The sequence below is a fragment of the Bubalus kerabau genome, chromosome 12, assembly GCF_029407905.1.
Source record: "Bubalus kerabau isolate K-KA32 ecotype Philippines breed swamp buffalo chromosome 12, PCC_UOA_SB_1v2, whole genome shotgun sequence".
NCBI lineage: Eukaryota > Metazoa > Chordata > Mammalia > Artiodactyla > Bovidae > Bubalus > Bubalus kerabau.
Window position 1 is genome coordinate 34,416,946 of NC_073635.1, and position 25,293 is coordinate 34,442,238.

The window sequence follows — 25,293 nt, forward strand, 5'->3', positions numbered from 1 at the left end:
CATGCTGTGGTCTGTAGGGTCACAAAGAGGGACACGACTGAGTGACTGAACAACATGCTACCCCAGCACTCCCCATCCACCCCTCAGCCCTCACACTTAAACATGTTACACCCTTGCACATTGACCCCTAATCTCATCACCCGCCCTTCCCCAGTTCTTAAATTCTGTGTCTGCAGTGGAGGTCACTTCTTATTGAAGCCCCTTACAACCCCAGAACTGGATTCTCTCGTCTTCTCGTTTTGACGGAAACCCACCTCTCCCAGGGCACTGCTTCTGGCAGCCTGCTCTCATATCCCCTACACCTGGCAGGGAGACAGGTATCTGCTGGAGTCTGCTTCTGAGCCAACCTCCCTCGTGCTTTCAAAAAATCCTTGTGCTCCAAAGTTCAGGCCATCAGGCTGCACCACTGGCTATCCGGGTCATTCCTCCTCTCCTTCCTGGAAGACTTTAGCTCCTGACTCCTACTCTCTCCAATGCTACTCCTGGGAGATTCGGGGTGACTCCAGTATCCATGTACATAGTCCTCACAGCACCCTGGCCTCAGGGTTCCTTAACTTCCCTTCCTCCACAGAGTCTCTGTCAGCACCCACTCCCGTGGGCACGTGCTTAGCACTGTCCAGTAGGACTGTGTTGATGGAAACGTCCTGGATCTATGCAGTGCAGTATGGTGGTCATTTGTCACATTTGGCTTTCACACGTGGCTAGCCTGGCTCAAGAACCGCATCTTCACTTTTACTTTCAGTTAATTTACCTTTAAGTAGACACCCAAGGCAAGAGGCTAGTGTGTTGGAAAGCACAGCTATAAACTTGGCCATGATCAAGTAACTGGAAACCTTCCCCAGTCTCCCCCAACACCCTTGGCCTCTGAGTCATCATAAGCATACATCTGTATCCATTTCCCTTCAGTGCTCTACAGACATTTCCATGGTTTCTCAGGAGAAATTCATCATTATTCTAATTATTATTTTCCTATACTAACTTTTTCTTTTTTTGCCATGCATGACGTGGTATCTTAGTCCCCCAACCAGGGATTGAATCCTGCAATGGATGCTTAGAGTCCTAACCACTGGACAACCAGCAAAGTCCCCTTTTTCTCTATTTTGGGTCTCATGGAGTTTGACTATATCTGGCAGAATGTCTTTGACTTTGTTTTGCTTGGAGTTCGGTGAGCCTTTTGAGTCTGTAAAGGCATGTATTTCATCCAGTTTAGAAAGTGTCTGGCTGTTATTTATTTCAGTGTAGTCTCTGCTCCATCATTTATCTCTTCCCCTTCTGGGAGTCTTTTCACACGGAGGTTGGAGTTTTAAACATTATACCACAGGTTCCTAAAACTCTATTCATATTTTTTCAGGTTTTTTCTGTCCTTCAGATTTAATCACGTTTGATTTTAAAAATTATACATGTGATTATAGATTATATGCACACAATGGAATATTATTCAGCAACAAAAAAGAATAAAGTAGTGATGTCTTCTACAGCATGGATGGCCCTAGGGAACATTGTGCTAAGTGAAAGAAGCTAATCATGTTTATATGAAATGGCCAGAATAGGCAAATTATGTAGAAACAGAGAGTAGATGAACAGTCCCGAGTGCTTGGGGTGGTGGTGATGGTAAGTGACTGCTAATGTATATGGGGATTCTCTGGGGTGGCAAAAATGTTCAGGTGCAGTAAAGACCCCAGGACTTCCCTGCATCGGAAAGACACCCTGGAGTAGGAAATGGCAACAACCCATTCCAGGATTCTTGCCTGGGAAATCCCATGGACAGAGGAGCCTGGTGGGCTGCAGTCCATGGGGTCACTGAGAGTGTGACACGACTGAGCGACTGAGCACACACACCCATGTGTTCTGACATTAGACTGTGATATTGCCCAACTTTGTCCATACACTAAAAACCACTGAAATGCACCCTTCATTCACTTTATGGTATGTAAATTATACCTCCATGAAGCTCTTTTTAAAAAATAGTATGAGTTGCGTAATTAAAGTTACAAACATTTTATTCACTGTACTTGGCCTGTTACCTTTTGGATCAGCTTTCCCTGTTTCATCTGTGAATTTTCCTCTACTCCTTGCATACACTGGATTAGCATGCTGCTTGCAATTGCTTTAAACACTCCTAGGATCTGGTATATAATCCATTAGGTTGTCCTTAAACAACAGGGGCGAGCTTTCTTTCCTAAATTCTAAAAATCTTGACCAAACTCACTCTATGACAAATGAGATTCCCAAGAAGACAATTGGAAGTTTCTTGCAAAGTAGACATGTGCTGACTCAGTGCCTGCTCAGAACTGGATTTTTCTTCCTAGCTCATTGACTTCTGTCATACTGGGTTTTCGAAATCCAGTTAAAACCTGTGATTTGCTGCCTGAGAGAAAAAGAAAAAATAGTTTAGACTGTACTAGGACACATGTAGATACTACTTATTACATGCTTAGCTTTCATCTTACCTAAGTTAACTCATTTTAGTCTGCACAGTCAACCTGGAACATCAGTAGTGCTCACTGTTTTACTAAAGAGACACAAAGATGTTAAACCTCACAAAGATCACACACCTACTAAGTGGTGGAGCAAAATTCTACACCAGCAGCATGGTTCCAAAGTCCAGAGAAAGGTTGGCAATGGGTCACCAAATTAACTAACCTTTCCCCACTGCACTAATTACTTAATTCAGAGGTTATTTATGAAATTCAATTAGATGGTAAGTATTGATGATACAACACCAAACCGAAACAATAGAAGACAGGGTTCCTGTTCTGGGACTACTCAATCTAAAGTGGGAGACAAACAGACCCATCAAGGAAACCATGTAAGGAAGCCTGCACCCTGAGACCCAAAGTCTACGTGGACTGGAGGTATGTGTTCAGGGTGAGAAAAGATGGCACTGAAAGGCCAACATTTACTCCACACCATGTGGGAGACCTGGGTTCCATCCCTGGGCTGGGAAGATCCTCTGGAGAAGGGACAAAGTCTACCCACTACAGTATTCTGGCCTGGAGAATTCCATGGACTGTATAGTCCATGGGGTCGCAAAGAGTCGTTGAACGTGACCGAGTGACTTTCACTTTCACAGAAATGGCTGGTGCACAAGCCGAGTGGTGGAAGGGACATGGTGTCCTAGAAGGGCCGTGGTGTGCAAGGGTGTCCCAAGGGGTGGGTGGGAGTACAGGTCAGGCTGTGAAGCACTCCCATGTTTTCAGAACACTCCTTAGACCCCACACATGATCACGTTCACGAGCCCAGAGACCTTTGTTCTCACCTCACCTGCCGTGATCTAGTCTATTGCAGGTGTGTAAGCCCACTGTAAAAATCATCACATGACCTTTAGTGTTATGGAAAGGATGGACATGAAAATCCTGTATCACAGAAAATCCCCAGCTCCAGGACTTAAACAGCCGTGTGACCTTGTGGAAGCTGCTTAATCTAACCCTGTTCCTTTATCTAGACACGGAAGATTTCTGCTTTTGAGAGAAATAACGAGGCCATACAAGGTCGAGTATATAAAGTTCTGAGTGCGCTGCCCGTAACAGACTACATACAAGTAAGACATGAGTGTGAGTGAGATTCAGATTTGCACTCCCTGGTGCTTCCAGGACACTGGCCCACATTACGCAGTAATGTTACCGAGTAACACCTTGTGGTGTGTGCTCCAGTAGGCACACTGCAGCCAGGCTCATCCAGTGAGGCTGCAGCAAGGCTCATAGAAGGTGATGCTGCCTATCTTCTGATAAACCGTTCCAACTCGAATATGTCCCACATAGAAATATCCCCACTGCAAAATTTCTGGAGGCACCAGATTCTCTTGCTGCAGACACTACTTAAGATTGTTGATTAGTTGCTAAGTTGTGTCTGACTCTTGCAACCCCCTGGACTGTAGCTCACCAGGCTCCTCTGTCTATGGGGATTCCCAGGCAAGAATATTGGAGTGGATTGCCATCTTCTTCTCCAGTGGATCTTCTTGACCCAGAGATCAGACCCACGTCTCCTGCACTGGCAGGCAGATTCTCTCCCACTGAGCCACCTGGGAAGCCCCTATTTGAGATTAGTAGTACATTAACTTGGGCATACTATATTATCATGAAAGAACAGTTAATCTGCATCTGTAATAATGTGAATGACCTTGTACTGACTGTAGGATGAAGACCCTCAATGAGAAATAGAATTAAGAAGCTGTTAGGGGAAACCATCAGGGAGCTACCACACACTGTAAAACCTTGCTGAAAGAAAAGACCTAACAAATGCACGTACCAGGCTGTACACAGAAAGACACTGATTCTCCCCAGGTACAGACTTTATTTGTATAAACCTAATAAAAAAATCCCAAAAGTATTTTTCCTAAGAAAAAATTGAACTTGATGAAATAGATACATTCTAAAGGTCCTAGAGCCGTCGCCCAACAAAAGGCTCTACAGGGTCAGGGACTGTACCCAGGTGCCTCATGTAGACACAACCCTCATACGACCACACGTCTTTACTGTCCTCACTTTGCAGGTGCTGAAGCTGAGGTCGAAAAGAGACACTTGCCAGAGACCACACAGGTTCCAGGCAGGGATCTGAAGCCGAGCTGATTCCCAGAAAGTCAGCTAGGAGTCGTTTGTCTCCTAAGAAAAATGTTAGATTATGTTACCTACAGACATCTTTAAGAAAAAAACTCCCATGTCATCTGGTATAAAATGGACACAGGGTATGAATATGCAATTACATTAATATGCAAATAACTAACATTTATGCTAAAAAGCTCAAGCTCACAGGGACTTAAAAGACTGATGGTTATCTAGGGCTGCAGACAGGAAGTGGGTACTCACAGAGCAGGAGTATCTGTTTATACAGCATTTATGGAAGGCAGTCTGACATTAAAACATACATTCTATGCTTCTCTTAGCAATTCCTCTTCTAGAATCGATCCCAAAGAAGCATTAAACATGAGCACCAACTGTCACGTTTAAGGATATTCACTGCAGCTCTTTCTATAAAAGTGAAATACTGGGAAGAACAGGGAGCAGCTAGAGCGGATGACCCAGTGTCTGTGCCACGGTCAGTCAGCAAAGAGTCAGTCTCCATGGACTGACGTGCAGAGATGTCCCTGATTCGCCGTTCAAGGAGAGACAGGCAAGTCATGGAATACACAGACCTTTAAGCCACTTGTTAAAAAAAAAAAGGAAAAGGATCTAAGAGAATAAAATGTGAGAAAATGAGAGAAAAAGAACGAACATCTGTATACAAGTTGAAAGGCATTCTTTAAAGGGTCTGAAAGGATACACACCAAACTACGAAGAGTGGACACTGTGCGGAAGAGAGTCAGATTGGGGCCCAGGAGTTGAAGGCAACTTTCACTTTTCACTCAGTATTTTTGTTTATAATTTTAAATGTTTTTATAATTTTGCAAACACAAAAGCGAGTGATGAAGTACTTGCTATCTTGTACTCAGCCTTTTTTGTTTTTTAAAAAAGCAAGATGTATAAACCAGTGAAAACAAAACACTAAAAACCAACCAGAGAATGAAAGAGGAAATAATAAGGAATAATAAGGAAATTATGTATTAAGAACGACTACTGACGCCTATAAAGATTCAAAGCAGCTGACACAGTAAAGTTTATTGTTTACATCATGACAGGCTCTGGACAGAGTAGGGACACAGTGAACACGGGGACGACACATTTAAACTCCTGTCACAAACAGATTCATTACAAAGTCCCAATGGTCAACATATTAAAATGTAAAATACAAAGAAAAAATCCAAGAAATATAAATATCCAGATTTTTTGCAGCACAATGCAATGTCCTTTTTTAAAAAAAAGTTTGCTGTAATTGTGTATTTAATTAAACACATGTTTTCCTACCCTTCCCCAAAACTTGGATCTGGGGACTGCAGTATTAGAGAAGTATGCAAAAAATAAAAACAACTTCAGTGCTCAGAAACAAAGCATTTTCCTTATTTTAATGCATCAAAGTGCAAAAACTTCAACTCCAAAAGCCAATCATCGATATATGCAGATAAATAAAACAGACTTGATAACACTTTTGTCAAACCCAACTAACATTATACTAAAATATATATATATGTATATATATTGTATGTAATACCTATTTTAGAAAAAAAGGTGCCTTGGTGAAAATGATTCTGAAAATATTCACTTGATGCACATTATGTACAAAACCTTCTATATAAAAAATTAAACTATTTTCAATGAAATTCCATGTTCAGCATCTCACCTGAAAACTGTACTTGAAAGATAAATAGGTCTACATAACGGTTTCTGTCTGAAATCATGGCTAAGGCAGTTCTCTTTCCAAGGGCTCTCTTTTTCACCCACTCTCTATCACTAATACTAATGATACACAGATGCAACCTGACATGTCTCTGTGTTATTATCTGGAGCTTTCTGTTCACTGTTAAAACAGGGGATAGTTTACTGTTGCTACAGAGAATACTTTTTTCCTTAAAATATACCGTTTCTCTATTTCAAATTATGCACTTACTTAAGACATAAAAGAGGCTGATAAGCCACTCCATTTGGTGTCAATATCAATAGCCCTGTAAGAAAGAACTCTGTATTGGAATAGCTAGAAAAGTTTCCACTAAAATAATAGTGCATCCTACACCTGCATAGAATCAATTTGGCTCCAAAGCTCTTTGCCCCCAGACACCAGTCTGGAATTCAAACATGCTCCTGAAGGTTCATCTTGGGTATAAGAATACATAGGGGAGTTAAGTTGTTGACAGATATGTCTGCTCAGTCTCACAGCAGCCTTCGACAGGAGGAGCTGCTGAGATTAAGGTGGAAACAAAAACGGGGAAGACTGGGGGCAATGCTGTTGAGTTGGCCAATATTTACACCAGTAACCATTTCACTAAGTCTTTAAGCAAGTAACTATAAGACCCGGTACCTCTAGCTCCTCATTCTACAAGCACTGAGGATTTGAAGCATAAAAGGTGAAAAATGGAACACCCTTAGAAAAAGGGAACAGTCTGAGGCAAAAGTTGTAGGTCTGTAAATATATATTTCATATGCACACACGGTTGTGTGTATTTTCCTGTATATATTTTACATACATATTCACAAGATGCCCTGCAGTGTAGTTCAAAAGGCCTTTTGTCAAGGAACACAGATTCTAATATAGGCCCTAGAGTTCATAACATCCATATAAGAAACAAATGTGCATATATTCACATAATGTAAACCTTATCAACAAAAACATTGCTAAAACACTAGGTTAAATAGTAGTAGGTTTTACCAATCAGTGATGTAATAAGAATATTTCTTACACTGAGAATCAAAATAACGAAAGATATACAACTAGGTTTCAAATTCACAAGAGAAAAGTTGTTTAGCATGGCAAACAAGAACAGAGTTCAAAATTCCAGAAGTAAGGAAAAATATCAAAACTTTATAAATCTCCTGGGATGCAATTTATTTACTGCATCAACTTTAGAAAAATAGACTCAGAGAATGAATGATGCTGCTATGGGTTCTCTCAGCACATCAACCCATAGGTTTATCTTTTTCCTCTTTTGTTTCCAGCTGGAGGTTTCTTCAACTGAAGGAGTTGTCCTCCTGTCCCAAAGCCTGCAGAGGCAGGATTGGACACCCCAAATGTCAAACCCGCTGATGCCGTGATGCCAGGATTGCTGAAGTTAAACCCAGATGTACTTGAGCTGCCAAAGCCTTATGTTTAGGGAAGAAAATATTCATATCAGAAGTTAAGTCACAAAAACAAATGTAAAAAATGGGGATAATTCTCTAGCTGAAAGAATATATAACCCATGAAAACAGCAAATGTCTTAGGGCCCTAAATTTCTAACATGGAATTTTACAGGAAAATAATTCAGCTGACAGCTAAGTGGCCCTATTATAGACACAAGGTGAATGATCCAGGCCAAGAGAGAAACCTTACACAAGTAACTGAAATCAACAGAAAACTTCAAGTTGGCAGTCACTTTTGTGTTAATTAAATATGCCAAGGTGCCTTCCCCCTTAGCCATCCATATACACTTTATCAAAATGTAGAGGAGAGACTTTCCCGACCTTTGGACCTACCCTGGCAATTCTAAGTCCTCTAAGAAAGCCTCAAACCACAATTTTCAGGACAAAGAATACATGGAAGAGCAGTACCAATTGTTACTATTTTATAAGAGCCTTCACACAGTTAAGTTCAAATACTGCCTAGCTAATTAATGTTAGCAAATAATATTTAAATTATAATCCTGATACCACTGAATTCTATTATCTTACTTCCTGAGAACTACTGATTTTTAAATACTACTTAATTTAAATGGAATTTCCTTAAAATTTCCTCAATTAAAAAGTTAATCCACATTAAATTATTGTTATTTTAGGCATGCTTTTAATCCCTAAGCATTGTACAATAAAATATGTCATTATTGGGAATTCCCTGGTGGTCCAGTGCTTGGGAATCCACCACACTTTCACTACCAAGGACCTGGGCTCAGCCCTGGTTGGGGAACTAAGACCCCACAAGCTGTGCTGCGAGACCACAAAAAGTAAATAAATTAAAAAAGGAAATAAAATATAACAAGTCATTATTTATAAATATAGAAAAAATGCGAAAGCAGATGGAATTTGGAATTCTCTACTAGAAGTGTCAAAAGATTATACCTACTTCAAAAGCAAAGCATTCAATTAATCATCATTTGTAGGACTGGTATTCTTAAAATCAGAGGGACATGCAACTAAACAATGTATAACTTATGTAACGGTATCTCCTCAGGAGAACAACTATTCTCCTGAATGAATAATGATAAAAACTGGGTTAAAACTCACAGTGGGTTTATTTTTGTAATAATGAAAAACTGTTTAAGCATAAAGCTAGTCTTAGGATTCAAAATAATGTCTACAGCATTAACAGCATATGTTATTATTTATTGTATCAAACTTAAGCTGTTAGAAAGGTTCTACTAACCTGACCTTTAGCATATGAGAGAAAGCTATATGAATATCAGGCTTGTAGGCTTCATCCAGGGGTAGAAACTGAATCAGGGATCTCTTTTTGATATTGGAAGTAACAAGACTCATACTTTCAAAATAATGCACCTAATGGCCTGAAATTCAGGCTAAAACACACAAACCTGCACTAAGACTTCCTGAGGGTTTATTTGTTGTTCCAAATCCAAATGTGGAGGCCCCTGTGGTGCTGCATCCAAAACCAGAGCTAGCTCCAAAGCCTAGTGGGGGTGATAGAGAGACACATGGAGGTAAAACACAGGTGAAGGATACTGACAAGCCACACCAACAATAAACAGTGTTGAAAACCACGGCCCTACTGAGGAGGTCTGCTATTTACCCTTTTGTCTAAGGCTTCTGGGAGAACTAGATCAATTCTCAAACAAAACATTTACATCTGTTTAGACTAAGCTTACAACCCCTCAGTAATTTTTAAAGAACAAAGCCATAAAAAAATAAGAATGGTACTTTCTCTCCCAAACAGGCTAGAAATTTCAGTGACCATCCAAGTATGACTTTCCTCAAACACATATACATGTTATCTATAGGGGTTATTTCATTTTGGAAAGAAAAAAGACTAAATTCATAAATAAGCACATGCACAACAATTTAAATACAATGTATCGCATAGTAATTTTATTTTCCTTTTTAAAAAAACACTTTCATTTAAGTTCAGCACTGGGAAAGTGCATGACCACATGAGAGTCAGTCACTAATTCTACGCAGGAAGAACAGGCTCTTGCAACATTACCAGCAATGCAACACTGAGAAACTGGGAGTAGGGGCAGCGTGGTTTCTCCCTTAACAATATTAGTCACAACTTAAATAAAGAGCATGTGTTCATTAGTTCTGGAGCAGAGTCTGCTACTTACTTGAAGACTTGTTTCAAGTGCTCAGAAAATGAAATTCAAAATCATCTTCGGCTACTTTGTAACAGTTTATCTAAATTATTGAGTTTGATAGTATTATTGCCTGTAACTCTATGAAATATGGTGACAAACTGGAATACAAACCACAGGAATAATGCTATCTGCCATTAATTCTAGTAATTCCTAACACAGTCTAATATATTACATAACCATATAGCTAACAGGCTTCGCCTCTTATGATGATATATTCTAATGGCAATACTCATTACATGACAATGCACCTGTCAAAATACAATCAACCTACAATTACCCACACCAGAGAACTGGGAATGCATTTGTACTTCAGCATATTTTGCAGAAGACTTACCTTACTAGTTATGTTATAAAAACTACTGAAATAAACTTAGTTGCTTATGTATAGAAGTATACACAAAGGCAAATAGGCCAAAAGTGCTTAGAAATGGACAGAGTTGGGCTGTTCAATTTATGATACAATTATTTCCCCATTTAAAGAGCTGCATTTTCAGAAAAGAAAGATGATTAGGAGAATGTCTGTCCAGAAGTAGTTTGAATTCCAACTAACTTTTTAAAGTTAATTTAATAAAAATAAGCAATTTTCAAGTTCACATTTTAGCATATTGCTTTGAAAATATGAACACCCTTACCATTTGATTTTAATACATTTTTATATTTACTATTCACAGAGATGAAATGATTTTTAAAATTCTAGATTTAGTAATTTTAGAAAGCACTGATATGTTTAGAGAATCCTTTTTTTTCTGGCCAGATAGAACCTTAACTTCCCAAAGAGCAGATCCTCTTAGAGGTTTTTACAGGCTAGTAGCAATTCGAATGTATCATAGTGCAATGCAATACGAGAAAAGTTAAAGTGTACCTCCAAGGTTTGAAGAACCTAGGCCACTTGACTGCAAGCCAGTGCCAATACCTGAGCCGAATGGCGCTCCAAAACTAACTCCCAGAGATGGCTGTGGCCCTGGTATAAAAAAAAAAAAAAAAAAAAAAAAAATGGGGGGGAAAAAAAAACAAATTTGCCTTACTCTTTCAAGATTAAATTTCTTTATGAAATTAATTTTAAAATGAACAGTCATTATTTTTAACAAATTCTATTTGCTAAAACTTAGTTTTCAGGATGTCTCCCCAGCCTAATTTATCTGTCCCAGCAGATTTACCTATTCAAAAATAAATTAAAAAAAAAAATTAACTTGTTCACACTTAAGACAAAAGAGGCTTACCATACGAAAAGAGTGTTAGTTTAACCTACTAAATAATTTGAAATCTTTAATGTATTGTAAATTATAGTTCTTTTAGTTTCACTTCTAGAATGATTTTAGATCTCCCCAGTTGTTTTCTGTTAAGATTAGTTGCTGTAATCAGTAAAGGTTTTTACTTTTTTTCTTTTTAAAATAAGCTCCTTACTGTTAGAGTCAAGTCCCAATTGATCAAAAGAGACTGACACTAACATGCAAAACCATCATGTTACTTCATAAGTGTAAGTACCAAAAACTAGGCAGGATTTCTTACAGAAAATATAAATGATATAAATAAATAGATAAAAAACAAGACAATGTTTTATTTTATTAAATTTATTGTTCATTTTAAAGCAAATCAATTACACAGTAACATGACAATTCCAACTTGTTCACAAAAAGTGATAACTGAGTTCTACTATTAGGCTCTGCTACATCACACCACTTATCACCTGATTAAATAAGATAGAGAATGAACATTTACAAAGGCACTGCTGTGTACCTTGACAGATTCAATACATTCAAGATTTCAATTCAGAAGTTTCTTCTCAACATTTTGGAAAATGTACTCAGATGCAAAACGATTAAGTCATCCTTTTCCCATTTGTTAAAGATTTTGGCTGAGTTTGTTTGGCAAGAATAGCATCAAACTTACTAGCCTCTCTTTTTTAACTACTTTTTTTTTAAACTAAGCAGAATACAAAAATCTAAAAATCTCTCATTTGATAATTTATGAAAATTATTTGATAAATTTCATAGTACAATCTTCAGTCTTGTCTTTTTCAAGCACAGTGATCAGTGCATCTCAAAGTTGAGGGAACTGCCAAAGTAACATACAAACTGATATTTAGACTTCTTAAAGAAATCAAAGCCTTCAAGTTGTTCAATGAAGAATGAGGTTTCTTTATTCAAAAAGGTAGTGTAAAATTATAAAACATTAAAGAAAGAAGAAAAAAGAAACTAAGAAACTACATTTTGCTACACTGGGACAGAAACTGGACTTTCCAAATAGCTTCTACCCAGAAAATAAAGAAACACCAACAGTAGCCAGAGTTCTTACACTACTATTAAAAAATAAATTAGAAAAGATTTAAATTTTTACATCCAGTTTGAGATCAACTTGAGAATAAAATACCTGCCTAGCAGCTCTTTTGTAAAATGTTACTATATGAAAAAGAAACTAAGCATATTACCTTCTTATTTCTAACAGAAGTATTATGTAGAAAACACACGTCCAGTTTCTTTAACATTGAGAGACTTAAGTGTCACGTGTTCATAGGAGGCACTGCTGGTGGAAGACCCTAGAGCATAATATACACCACAGCCCTCAGCCCTACAAGTCCCAAGAGTTACTCACATAACATGCTTTTCGTTGTGTGCGGGTCTGCTTTTAAGAGCAACTCTAATCATTAATATTCAGGATATAGGTAATCAAGAACTCTAAGAATGACAAGACTTTCCATTGCACAACAGGTACATGATATTTTGAGTTTTGTACCTTCACACAAATTCTGAAGGCAACATCATTTATAAAACTAGTAGGCAAATGTATAACATTTTTTAATAGTAAAAACTCATGATAAATATCTCCCATGCCAAAGTATTAGCATATATTACACTCTGGCCACCATATAAATTAGTTTCACTATTAGAAAGCAGAATCTACATCCTTCAGGCAAAGATTACGTAAACAATTCAAGAAATCTGTCTCAAAATCTGAATAGTCATTAGTCATTCAACGAGAGGCTCTTAGTTCCATAAATAATACCCAGTTAGTAGTAACATATCCCAGTGATTGCCCAAAGTGAAACCTTCATGTAGAGTAACATTTTACAAAAGTTACTGTATAATATATTCACACATAACAAAATCAAGTTAGCACTTTAATTCATATTTTTCAGGATAAATTCTACTTTCTTAAAAGTAAAACTGAATTCACAGGAAAAGGACTAAAGTGCTAAATTTTTTTAATTATAATTTTCAATGATCATTCAAAATACCTAACGTAATTAGGATGGTTATTCCTAAATCATTATCTTTTAAAGTAATAATTTTTGTTAAAAAACAAAAACTGTTTTTCCCCCCCGTTTGAAAATTTTTACTCATTGATTTAGTGGGGAATGCTCCTTTGGTTATTACATACAACAAAATTGTAAAACCACAAGAAACTCAAAGGAAGAAGTTTCCTATTTAGCAATACACCTTAAATGTCCAAACCTACACTAAAAGCTAGAAAGTAGGAACTCCTAACAAAATGTCTCAGCTCTCCTTAAAAACAGCAGTTAAGTCACATGAGAAAAGTCTTTTTATGTAAACACCAAGAACTTTTAAAAGCATCAAAACACAACAGCAAAACTTATTCCCAGTTCATTAGCTTAAAACAATCTATCCTAAGTAAAAATTACACTGAAAAGCCTAATGTCGACGTCTTAAGCTTTTTAAGAGGCTTCAGAAGCAAGGTGAACAGTGTGCTCCAGATCTGCCAGCATGTAATCTATCCACATACGAAGTTAATTTCATACATAAATAGCCTGCGGAGTTTGTCATCAATTCTCTTCAGTTTTCAGAAGCAATAACCATAAATCACACAGGCCTTAGGTCTATTATATTTTTTTTTTCATTAAAAGACATTGAAGGAGGATCATGAAGTCACTTACGTCCATACTTCCACCTCCAAGAAAGACTACACAGAATGCACCTTCAGAAGGTAGCAGCCTGCTTTTTTTTACATTAATAAAGTCAAGAACCTATATGCAAACAGAAGCAAAGCCCCCCAACAACTCAAACCTTGCACAGACCAACAGGGTTGACTAAAAACAGCATACAAGCCTCACCCAGCTTCATCTAGGTGGTCTTTAAATTCTGTTACTGGCACTTAAAGATTTCACCAGTCACAGTACATAAGGGACAAGACGCAGGTACAAAGCGCAATGCAATAAAGAGGGCATTTCTAATGGGCTGCGTGCATCTAACAGCTGCTCAGTCTCACTCCAGTGGTGGGTGACACGACTAAAGCAGCGGATCCTGACTGACCTGGACAGGCATAAAAGGATGGGCCACGGAGCATGGAGACCCTCAGAGAAACAAGAGGGAACCAAGAAGACAGCACAAAATGATCACTATTGTTCAGCTTCTCAGTCCAAAAATCCATACAATGCAAAATGAAAACACTGTAAGACTGTTTAGGTTAATAAATTACAATTCCTGCCACCTGATCAGAAAGCCCTAGATGGGCTTCACAAATGCAGGGAAGGTACAAGGCAGTCAGTGTCCCCAAAGCCTGGCAAAGGTCTGAAAGAACCCAAGCACATGAGCAAAGGGTGCTTCAGGATGGTTCCTGTAAAGTAAGGTAATATTTTCCACCACTACAGAGAGCACAGACCGCATCTCTACTGTTTACCTTGCTAACCCTGGAGTCTGGCACAGAGGAGGCACTCAAAGAAAGAACAAGTATCTTCCTAGGAACAAGTATCTTTCTAAGCCCAAAACGTATGCAAGGAAACCTACAAACTTCTCAAGACTGCCTACATAAGAAAGTATATAAAACAAAAATCCAACAGGTGACTTTACCTCTATTTTAGCGTACACCACAGAACATAATTCCGTTATAGCGTAACAGCTTAGATAACTGACTTTTCTCCAGTTTTACTGATTAGAATAGAAATCTCTTACGTTTAAAGAATACCTAACCAAGTCCTGCTTTCTCTGGTCTATTTTAGAATCAATATTTGCTCTGAAAAGTAAACTGGTACTACAGTTAGTTTGATGAGCTGGTTAAATAAATCATCAGGAGAACTGAAGGCACCAGTACAGGGCTGATTCGATTTCTAGCCCACAATGACCCGCTGGGAACCAATGCCACAATGACTTCTTCCCTCTGTAATATAATAATGCAGTCCTACACCCCAGCCAGCTGGAGAACTACTACACAGTGCCTATGTGGGCCACTGTCCACACGGGTCCAGCCACGGAACATGGGGGATTTGACATAAAGCCATTATCAGCCATTTACTGATGGTTAAGTCAACTCTGTCATCTCTAAGTGTGAAGAACAATTTTTTAAATTGCCAACAGTAAAACCCAGAGAATGCTTCCCCTGCAGAGGCAGCCTGAATGCAATCTAGACGTGCACATTTTTTGCTTTTGCACACTGTAACTTACTACTGGACTCTATGGAACTCTCAGAAAGACACAAGCTACAAAGTAACTCATAAGCACTATTCAAAAATGTATGAATGAGTAAAAAATATCAGTATCCATTAAGACTATTTCTATATGTCACACTTCAAGCCTGACAAAACAGGGACTGCAGAAATAAAAAGACAATCATCTCTGAAAGACCCAGGACCAAACTAAACATGCAGAACTGGACCACAGAAATGTCTCTCTCATAGGAAGTGAAATTAAACCAAGGACTACAATTATCTGCTTTCCAGTATCTCCCCAGGTATTTCATCTGCTCCTTCCAGCACATACCTCATGCACAATCCAGAGCAATTCAAAACATCTTTTTCCTGCTCTTGCCACTGTTCTGTTCATTTTAAAAGGTATGAACAATTCCAGCATGTACCTTCTTCTAAATTTGGTTAAGAAGGTCTGTTCTGTTTCCAGTCATTATACAAACCTACTGCTCTCAACACACCTTCAGTCAAAAAAGACATACTTCATCCTGAGTATGGGCATTCTGTAACCATTGCACGTGAGAACACACCGCCTGTCAGCATCACAGAGAGAAGAATGCAACCTCTGGCTACTTTACCTCTGACTTTAAAACAATATACGATACAGTCACAAATTTAGAATCGGTTCTTAAATGTAATTCAGTAGTGAAACACCATGTTCTAAAGGGCATTTATAGCAACACAGCAAATAACATGAAGTAAATTCACAATATTCAGTATCTAATTGATGTATAATTAATTATTGCTAAGACTACCCTGTGTTTTTATCAGGTATATGTTTATAATTGTGTCCATCACAATTTTTAGACTGTACTGGAACAGTTACTCAGAAATTTCTTCAGTGCTAACACAAAAGGAAGACTCATAAAAATGCACATCAGTGTTCTGCACTTTAACAGTAAGAAGCTATAACTTGAATGCATTCAGACCTGTAGCAGGCTGCTGCTGCTGTGTAAGAGTTGCAGCCATGGCAACGGCTGCTGCGTTTGGCATGTTGCTGAAGGGGGTGGGTCCAGTAGTGACTCGGGGTGCGTTCTGCCACTTCTTGGCTTCTGCTCGCCTGGCTTCAAACACATCCACAGCATCTCCCAAGAACATTTTCCTGTAGCCAAGGTACTGTTCTTTCAGCACCTACAGGAATGAAAAATAGAACATGTTAATCATGTCTTGTGCTGACTCTGACAATATGAGAGTGAATATAACCATGCAACAAATTAGCAAAGACAGATCAAAAACACTGCCAGCATTATATACTTCATCTAACTTGCCAATGCCAAGTTATGATAGCACTTGAGCACCAGCATATGCATGGTGTGGGAAGTGGTGAATTTGAGAGTTCTACCACACCTTTGTACACTGTCTTCCTGCTTTTAGTCATATGTCTTTACAATCAACTGCCTGCATATTCTGGTTCCTGAGGCACTCTTTAAGTTAGAGAGCTTGCAGACAAGCAGAGTAGTATCTAAAATTCCGTTTTAAATATTCTAATTTTCCATGACAATTTCCCCTTTAATGGCCAACCTTTGGATAACTTAGATGTAAACAGCTTTAAAAAAAAAAAGCTTACTAAATACATATATATGCATATATATATATATATATAAAATATATGTTAAATACCTTTTAAAAGGTGCAGGTGACACATATTAAAATGTCACCAAAGCAAAGAGAGCTTGGAGGGTATACTTTATCAATACTGTTTGATTATTTTACAGTGAGAATAACATGGTGAAAGTGAAAGTCGCTCAGTCGTGTCTGACTCTTCACAACCTCATGGACTATACAGTCCATGCAATTCTCCAGGAGAGAATACTGGAGTGGGTAGCCTTTCCCTTTTTCACGGGATCTTCCCAGGTCTCTCGCACTGCAAGCAGATTATCAGCTGAGCCACAAGAGAAGCCCAGGAATACTGGAGTGGGTAAAGCCTATCCCTTCTCCAGCAGATCTTACTGACCCAGGTATTGAACCAGGGTCTCCTTTGTTGCAGGCGGATTCTTTACTAACTGAGCTATCAGGGAAGCCCAAGAAAAAATTACCAAGTTCATAAAATGGGTAGGATTACCCAAAACAACATCTTCCTTAATTAAGGCTATGAATAGGAATGATTCTGTTTCACCCTGGAATTATTAAATACTTTCCTTAAGAGTTTAGCTTAAATAAATCAGCTTTATACTGCTTTTTATATATTTGAAAACTTTGATAATAAGACAAGAAAGAAAAACATCTGCACAACACAGACTTCAAAGTGCCAAGATAGAACCACCTTCAGCATTTTAAAAAACTAAACACTTATTACAAAGTTTCAAGAGAATTTAATAAAAATTCCTCCTTTAAAATTATTTTTTAAAAATTAAGTTATTTTAAAGATTTGGCTTAAAATTTTTAATCAATCAAAGCAAAAGGTCTGAACTATGCTATCACTTCAAAAATAGTATGATTTAAGTGGTTAACTTTAAAAAATTCTATCACCATGCATCAGAATAAAAATGGAAACACTGGTAATCTCCATGAAATTCTCATCTATACAGTTAAGAATTTATCTAGATTCAAGTTTGGATGCTTTGAATTTTAAAGGTTTTCTCTGACCATATATAAATCCAAGAAAGACCAATTATATTTGCTTGATTGGTAAAGTATACCTATATTTATTTTGCTCGAGTAATTTTTAAAAATGAATATATTACACAATACTCAAAATATTCAGTGACAAATTTTTTATCTTTATTCTTTGATAAATACATTTTCCTGTGTTTAGAAGGGACAAATGTTAGCAAGTTTTTTTTATGAAGGGTCCAATAAACACTTAAAACATACATAAAATTCAAGCAGTGGGAAATGATTCTGCTACTAAGAATGTTTACCTTCTATAGTGCTATAAGAGATGGAAATAACCAAAATGTCCAACAAAAGACAATGGGTTAAACAAACTGCACATACATGCAACAAAATCCTGCTTAACTACTAAAACAATGGCAAACAAGTACATGTATGAATGTGGAAAGTCATTTACAATAAGCTGATGAAAAGTTAACACACTGCACAGAACACTTGCCCGGTTGTGTCTGGGCATATTATAGATTATTTCAGAGTTGGTCTTTTTCACTTACAAGTAATTTGAGCTATTTCTGTGATGAGCATGGACACTTTTGTCCTGCAAATGAACAAATACTTCACTTGGTGCAGATGTCCAGATAAATGAATACGGAATGAGAACTCACCTTCACATTTTCATGAATAGACTGAAGCTGTGCAGCTAAAGCTACAAATGTTTGATAAATTTTCTGCATAGCCATTGACAAATCTATAAAAGAAAATCATATTATCACACAAATACATATATAACACAATCAATAATATTCTTCTATTACTTGAGTCCATTTCTTGGTACAGTTAACGTGTGGGATGAAAAAAATTACACCAATACTTCCAAGGAAGAGAGAAGACAGCAGAGCAGACTGACAGAAGGACTTCTCTCTATCAGTAATCCGGGGGAGGTGGGCCCCAGGACATCTGCCCATTATATCATAATCGTTCATAATAGCATTTTATATTTGTAAGAAATAAAGATCTAATCAATGACTTTAAAGGAAACTGTCTTATGGCAGCTTAAGACTAGTAAAGCACTATTAAAAAAATGACCACAGAAAGCATGTTACCTTGTGGGGTGATGTGTGAATTGTTCGCTTGGGTGGCTAGATGGTTCTCCAGCTCCTCAATCTGCTGTCTGTACTGCTGGAGCTGCACCTCAAACTGCTGAACCAGGATCCTGAAGTAGCTACACGAGAACATTTACCAAGTCAGACCACGTTGTAAAAACACTGCTTCCTTCATATTCAAAACTCCAACAAAAACAGGCCTCTGTTTAAGTATGGCCTTTGAATTAGTCTGATGACACAATATATCTTTAAGTGACACAAGTATTACCAAAACAAAATCTCAAATTTGTAAGTTATCAAGGTATCAAAAATAGATGCATATCCTTACTCCAATCATGAAAAATCTCAATTAAGTGATAATCTACAAAATAACAATATTTTTTTTTAAATGTCAAGGTCATCAAAGAAAAGACTGAATAAATGTTGTAGACTGGAAGTGAAATAACAACTAAATAAAGTGTGAAAAGAATCCTAGAACAGAAAAAGTACACTAGTGGAAAAGACAGTAAAATTCAAGTAAATTCTATATTTTGGTTAATACAGTAGCAGTGTGAATTTCCTCTTCTTGATAATTATATATATAAAATTATGCAATATGTTAACAGTAAGGGAAACAGGTAAGGAGTGGAAGAAAACTCTCTGTACTATACTACCAGTATTGCAACTTTAAGTCAAAAATTTAAAAGAAAAAGTTTTTTTTTAAAAAGTGCAACTGTCAACCAGATTTTAGAGCCAAATACTTAGAGTTCTTATAATTATAATTGGAAGTACTATTTATAAGCTGAAAACACTACAGGGTACTACAGAAGTATATAATTACAATTACTATTCTGATTAACATAACCAGAGAATGCTAGAAAGATAAAAAAGAGACCTTGAATAGCATGAAACACAGTTGGAACTGACTCTATAAGAAATGGGGAACTGTGAAAGCTTTTACAGTGGAAAATCATGATTCAACAAAATGACATCAGAATCAGCTCTGATGGCAGCATGAAGAACAAGACAGCAGGATAAGATACTGAGGAAGTCCGGCAAAGCAGCTCACCCCATGCTCATCTGAATAAGGCAACAGGAGTATCACCATCATTGTCACTGCCTGAGTTTGACCACTACACTGTGGTTATGAAAGAGAATATCCTTATGTTGAAGAAACAGACTCTGAAGCACTCAAGCATTCAAGGGCATCATTTCGACAAACAATTCTACACATGGGAAATGTGTTTAAAAACATGGACAGCAAAGAACAAAACAACTGCAAAATAAAAATGCTAACATGCAGAGAATCTGGGTGAAAGATATGTGAGAATTCTTGGTTTTATTCTTGAAATGTTTTTGCAAATCTGAAATCAAAACAAAACTTAAAAAAGGAATACGGGACCAGGAGTCCAACGAACCCTGCCCACCCAGAAGCTCAGGACTCCCCATCTCCGTGCCTCAGGCTCCCCATCTCTTAGACTGGAGTCTGACAGCTGGAGAGGATTTGCGCGAAGTCAGATCCAGCAGTAAAGAGCCAAGCCACCCAGGTGATGTATGGCAAGCACCTGACAATGTTCACTATTATCATCTTGCATAACACAAAAGGATATGGAAACAGACAACAAGATAAATATCACATGTATGGAAACTAGATGAATATACAAGCTGGGTACAGGTGGATTTTTCAAGCTGCTTATCTACACTTCACAATTTTTCTTCCTGAATATTGTTATGTAGGCAATAAAAGTTATGGATACAAATAAATTTATGGAAATAAATAAAAGGGTTAAACTACACTTAGTATGCCCTGTTTAAGGAAGAGACTATCATAAAAATATTTTTAAACTGAAAGTACTTATGGTATAATCATAAGTTTCTATTATTTGCACAACGTAATCAAGTGGAACAGACCCTGTAAGCAATATGAAGTGCAACTGCAGACGAGTGCTTAAAAGCTCGACCTTAGCTTTTACTTACCCTTCAGTAAAATGGGGGTGATATACTTTCTCAGAATTATTATGAGAATTAAATTTTAAAAATTCACACAAAGTACCCAGTTTGCCACTTTTTAGCAAACGCACTTTGCTAAAAAGTGAACTAAGAAATCCATGGCCTGTATACTGTTTTTACTGTTCTGCTGTTTTAAAGACAAACATTTATTTAACTTACTCAGCAGGAGCTGTATTTTCATGTTGCAATCCAGGTGGTGTTTTCTGGGTTCTTAAAGCTATTTCAGCATTTTTTAACTCCTAATATAACAGAGGTTTTAAAAAAGAAAAAGCCAGTTAAGTCAGGCTGAAAATACCAACCATCTCAGGATTTCAACAAAACCACTCTTCAGAGCTTCATATGCTGTGAGAACATATCATGACTAAAGCTCCTTTCAGGCAGGACAAACTATAGTTCCATGAACAAATTTCATAATAAATATAAAATGAGCTGCTGGTCTATCTTAAACTATGGATTTATGTAGGATTCATGAAGTTTATTCATCCATAGATACAGACATTACTATTTTAAAACCTGTACTACACAACCATAGAGAACACTGCCGTACACAACACAAGGTAAATAACCTGAGGATGGTGACAGCAGCAGCACACACTGTGCACCAGGCCCCTCGCTGCAGGTTCTACTTCTCTAACCAATGTCACCTCATGGGGCTACTGTGGAAAATCACTGGGTTAATATACCTAGATTGCTTAGAATACCGCTTCATACCAAGTAAGCACTCAATAAAAACCAGTAACTATTACAGTAATTTAGAAGTACATGTGCTATGTGGTTTTCTTATGCATGAAACTTCATAATTTTAAAAAGACCTATTTCTATTTAAAAAACAAACAAACAAACAAATGAAAAACACTATAACAAAATGACACTCAAGCTTACCTGAGCGGTTTCTATTTTCAGTTTGTCAATATTGAGCGTGTTCCTCTGCAATCCACTGGCAGCCAGTGACAAAAGCTGCTTCAGAGCTTTAATATCTTCCTGGACTTTAAGCATTGCTTTTGAAGACATTCTACTAATTTCTTCTTGAACCTGTTTTTGTTCCTTCACAAATTTCCTAAAAAAAGGAAACTGAGTTTAAAAAAAAATACACCTTTGATTTTCTACAGAAAAAAAGTACATTTACCACATGTAGGTCAGAGTTTTAAGTCTGAGTGTTTTGAGAAGCAACTATTAAAAAAGTCATCTACAGTTCAGAGAATGGCAGTTACAGAATTTTAATTCCTTTATTTCCTTCATTCAATTGCTCTGCTTCTTTAACTTCTACAGGCATTCCAATGTTCCCCAAGTTTAAATGCTCAGGAGGAGGAGGAGATGGTCCCCCTGAAATCCACAGCCACCCCCCACCACCACCACGTTGGAGTCTGACTCAGCTCCTGATGACACCTGATGCACGTACTGGAGGTTGTCAACGTCCTGGCAGATGACAGCAGGCAGAGTCTCATCCTTCAGTGCTTTACTGTCCCTGAGAAAGATGCCACAGGCCATTAACACCCGAGATCATAAGAACCTGGCAGTTGAATTCTACTACAGTGTGTGTTAAAGCATGTGAAAAACAGAGCAAATGTTCCTTATTTATAGCCTTCCTGGATGATTTTAAAGTTCCTTATAAAGAGTAATAAACCTACACAATAACTAACAATTCAACTGACATGGAGGTTTCTGTTCTAAGAAGATTGGTATCTGTTACAAGTACACATAGATGCATTTGACTAAATGTTTCAGAACAAAATCAGAGAATACTGCAGGTGGGATGAGATATTAAACTAAGTTTCTCCAGCTCAAAAATCCCAGGACTGACATTTCGTTCAGTTCAAAAATATTATAGCATTCATTAAAGAAAGAAAGCCTGCCGAACTTCTCACAGTGAGATGCTCACAATACTTTTACTTTATTATTTTCTAACTTCAATCTGTTCTTCAACAAAATAAGACCTGGGGGTAGCTGAAAGGAATCACGACTACTTAACAAAGACAGGAATAAATGAAACTCTTCAAACATACACATAAAGTACATGGAGGCCTTCTCCCTCTTCAACAGCAGGAAGTGAATGGTGCTGGCACAGCAATTTACATATAAAATAAAAGGTACATACACATGTTTAATTTGTATATATAAATAAAAAGTGGTCCAAGAGTAAAGTTCCATGAGTTGTTCAATACTTATAAGAAGGCAGAGAGACACTTTACATATATTTGTGTTTGTTTTTATTATTTGATGAAAGGCCAACTACTTCGTAGAAAGAAATAGTTATAATTTTCTCAAATATCTTACCTTTCACAATCTCTCCACAGCCTATGTTTATTACTTTGTCACAAAAACTTCAAAATAATTTTTCTTCTAAATGCGTGTATGGTTCCATTTACTTCCAACCATACCATTTGCCCACAGTTTAATAAGTAAAACTCTTTAATTAAAATATTTTAGAAGTCAAATTGTAAACTTACTCTGGTCTTGTTCCTGTTTTATCACCTAGAAAATTGAAAAAGCTTCGTGTAAAAATATGCTATTTATCAGTGTATTCCAAATACAAGTTTTAAGTTAACACAAACTAAGATAAAAGTAGAAATGGTTAAGGATTTCTTAGACTGCTTCTTAAACAGTATGTGATATCATGACTTGTCACACTCTAATCACAGCATGTTACAGACATATATATAACTGTTTTTATGTACATATAAACAGTTATGCAGCTGATTTGCAAGTATTTCTTTCAAGGGAAAGAATCTTCCTTTTTCATCTATCTTCCCTGAAAAATCTTGCTGAGGAGTTTAACTCCTGAGAGCTTTATTTGACACTTTTTTAAGGCCCTATTATCAGGCTGTTCCATCTGAGTAAAAAACTAAGCTGCTAAAACATCTAAGGCTATTTTTGAATTATGGAATTACTACAAAGAAAATTAAGTAAAAACAAGATAGGACCTTGTGTTTAAAATTTTTCATTCAAAGAAAAATAAATCCAAATCTTCTAAGGTTAAAAGGATTTTATCAACTTTTAAGATAGTAATTCACCCTATAATATTATCTTCTAATAATAAAATCCATGTCCAATTAAAAAATTCCATACAGACATAGGACACTGAGTATCCTACAGCTTCATGCATTACGTCATTCTAAGTTCTTCAAAGAGGTTCAGTGCAGTATGTATGTATGCACTCCAGAGGAACATGCTTTCATCAAAACAAATCACACACAGAACCAACAACCACAGGGGGAAAAAAAAAAAAAAACAACTTCACAATGCATTTGGATTGGAAAAATTTTTTTAAAGAATATTAGGCATGCCAAGAGCACAGCAAGAAGGGCATTTTCATACTAGTTAGTGAGTAAATCTTTTTTGAAAGCACCTTCACAATATATACAATGGAACTCCAAAATGTCCCTCCCTTTAAGCCTATGATTCAATTTCTAGGTATTTGCCTTAAGGAAATAACCAAAATATGAACAAAAACTCATAATAAAATCAAACAGCATTTTCTGTGTGCCTGGCTCTGCTAAGGTTTTACAATCCTCAAACCTACCCCATGAAGCAGGGACTGTTATTTCCCCTACTTCATAAAGCACCAAGAGGATAAAGAGGTTGAATATGGTCACAGAGCTTGTGAACAGCTGAGCCAGGATCTACAGCCAGCAAACGGGCTGGCCACCACACTGCCTCTCTCTGCAAGGGTGCCCAGTACAGTGACACTTCCCAGAGCAAAGGTCTGGAGACAAACACTGACTGGAGGATGGTGGCTGACTGAATGATGATACATCCATTCATAAAACTGATGACAAGCACATTAAAATATTTGTAAAGAATTACTGACTCTGATTAAACCTTGTGATATATTACACAAGAAAGAACAGGTTACAAAACAACACATGGACCATGGTCCCGATTTTTAAATGTGTATTAATATATGGATTCAGATAGTTACGTAAGACAAACATACCTACAAATCTGAGTCCTTTACAAAAATAAAATCTTAAATGCATAACACACAAAATTTGTGAAATATAATGCAAACTTAAAAACTTCCCTGTTGAATATTTAACCAATAATTTTTCAGACACGAATTTAATTCCCTCAATAGGACTGTTAGAATGTAAAATTACAGTAACATTACTTACTCTTCTTATCCGATGAGCTACTAAAATCTATACCTCCGAGGCCTTCATTGCCAGCAGCTGAAGTAGCTGCTGTAGTTCCCAGAGTCAGGCCTAAAGCACTTTGTCCAAGTCCTACAAACAAGCCAAACATCACTGATAAAGTTCATCACCCTAATACATAATGACTTCCCCGAATGACCAACACACTCAACGCCTTTAAGTTGGATCCCAGCTTATCATCATGCTTGACTTAGACAAATAAAAAGAAACAAGTCC

General features: G+C 37.2%; 1 protein-coding gene across 4 annotated transcripts in view; it reads right to left on the reverse strand.

Annotated features, from left to right (window-relative positions):
- Window positions 1-1,986: 1,986 nt before the first annotated feature.
- The window catches only part of NUP58 (nucleoporin 58), a 34,058-nt gene continuing 10,751 nt past the window's right edge, over window positions 1,987-25,293 (reverse strand). Inside the window, exons 5-15 of one of the 4 annotated variants that reach the window (XM_055542523.1) lie at window positions 25,039-25,149; window positions 23,374-23,398; window positions 22,326-22,391; window positions 21,809-21,983; window positions 21,086-21,165; window positions 18,938-19,056; window positions 18,500-18,582; window positions 16,211-16,412; window positions 10,728-10,826; window positions 9,089-9,184; window positions 5,565-7,667 (exon numbers count right to left, since the gene is read on the reverse strand). In XM_055542523.1, the coding sequence (XP_055398498.1) occupies window positions 7,498-7,667; window positions 9,089-9,184; window positions 10,728-10,826; window positions 16,211-16,412; window positions 18,500-18,582; window positions 18,938-19,056; window positions 21,086-21,165; window positions 21,809-21,983; window positions 22,326-22,391; window positions 23,374-23,398; window positions 25,039-25,149 (1,226 nt within the window). In that variant the 3' untranslated portion in view covers window positions 5,565-7,497. Of the gene's footprint in view, window positions 2,369-5,564; window positions 7,668-9,088; window positions 9,185-10,727; window positions 10,827-11,420; window positions 11,921-16,210; window positions 16,413-18,499; window positions 18,583-18,937; window positions 19,057-21,085; window positions 21,166-21,808; window positions 21,984-22,325; window positions 22,392-23,373; window positions 23,399-25,038; window positions 25,150-25,293 lie in introns of those variants that run through there. The other 3 variants (XM_055542525.1, XM_055542526.1, XM_055542527.1) reach the window with 3 other exon arrangements.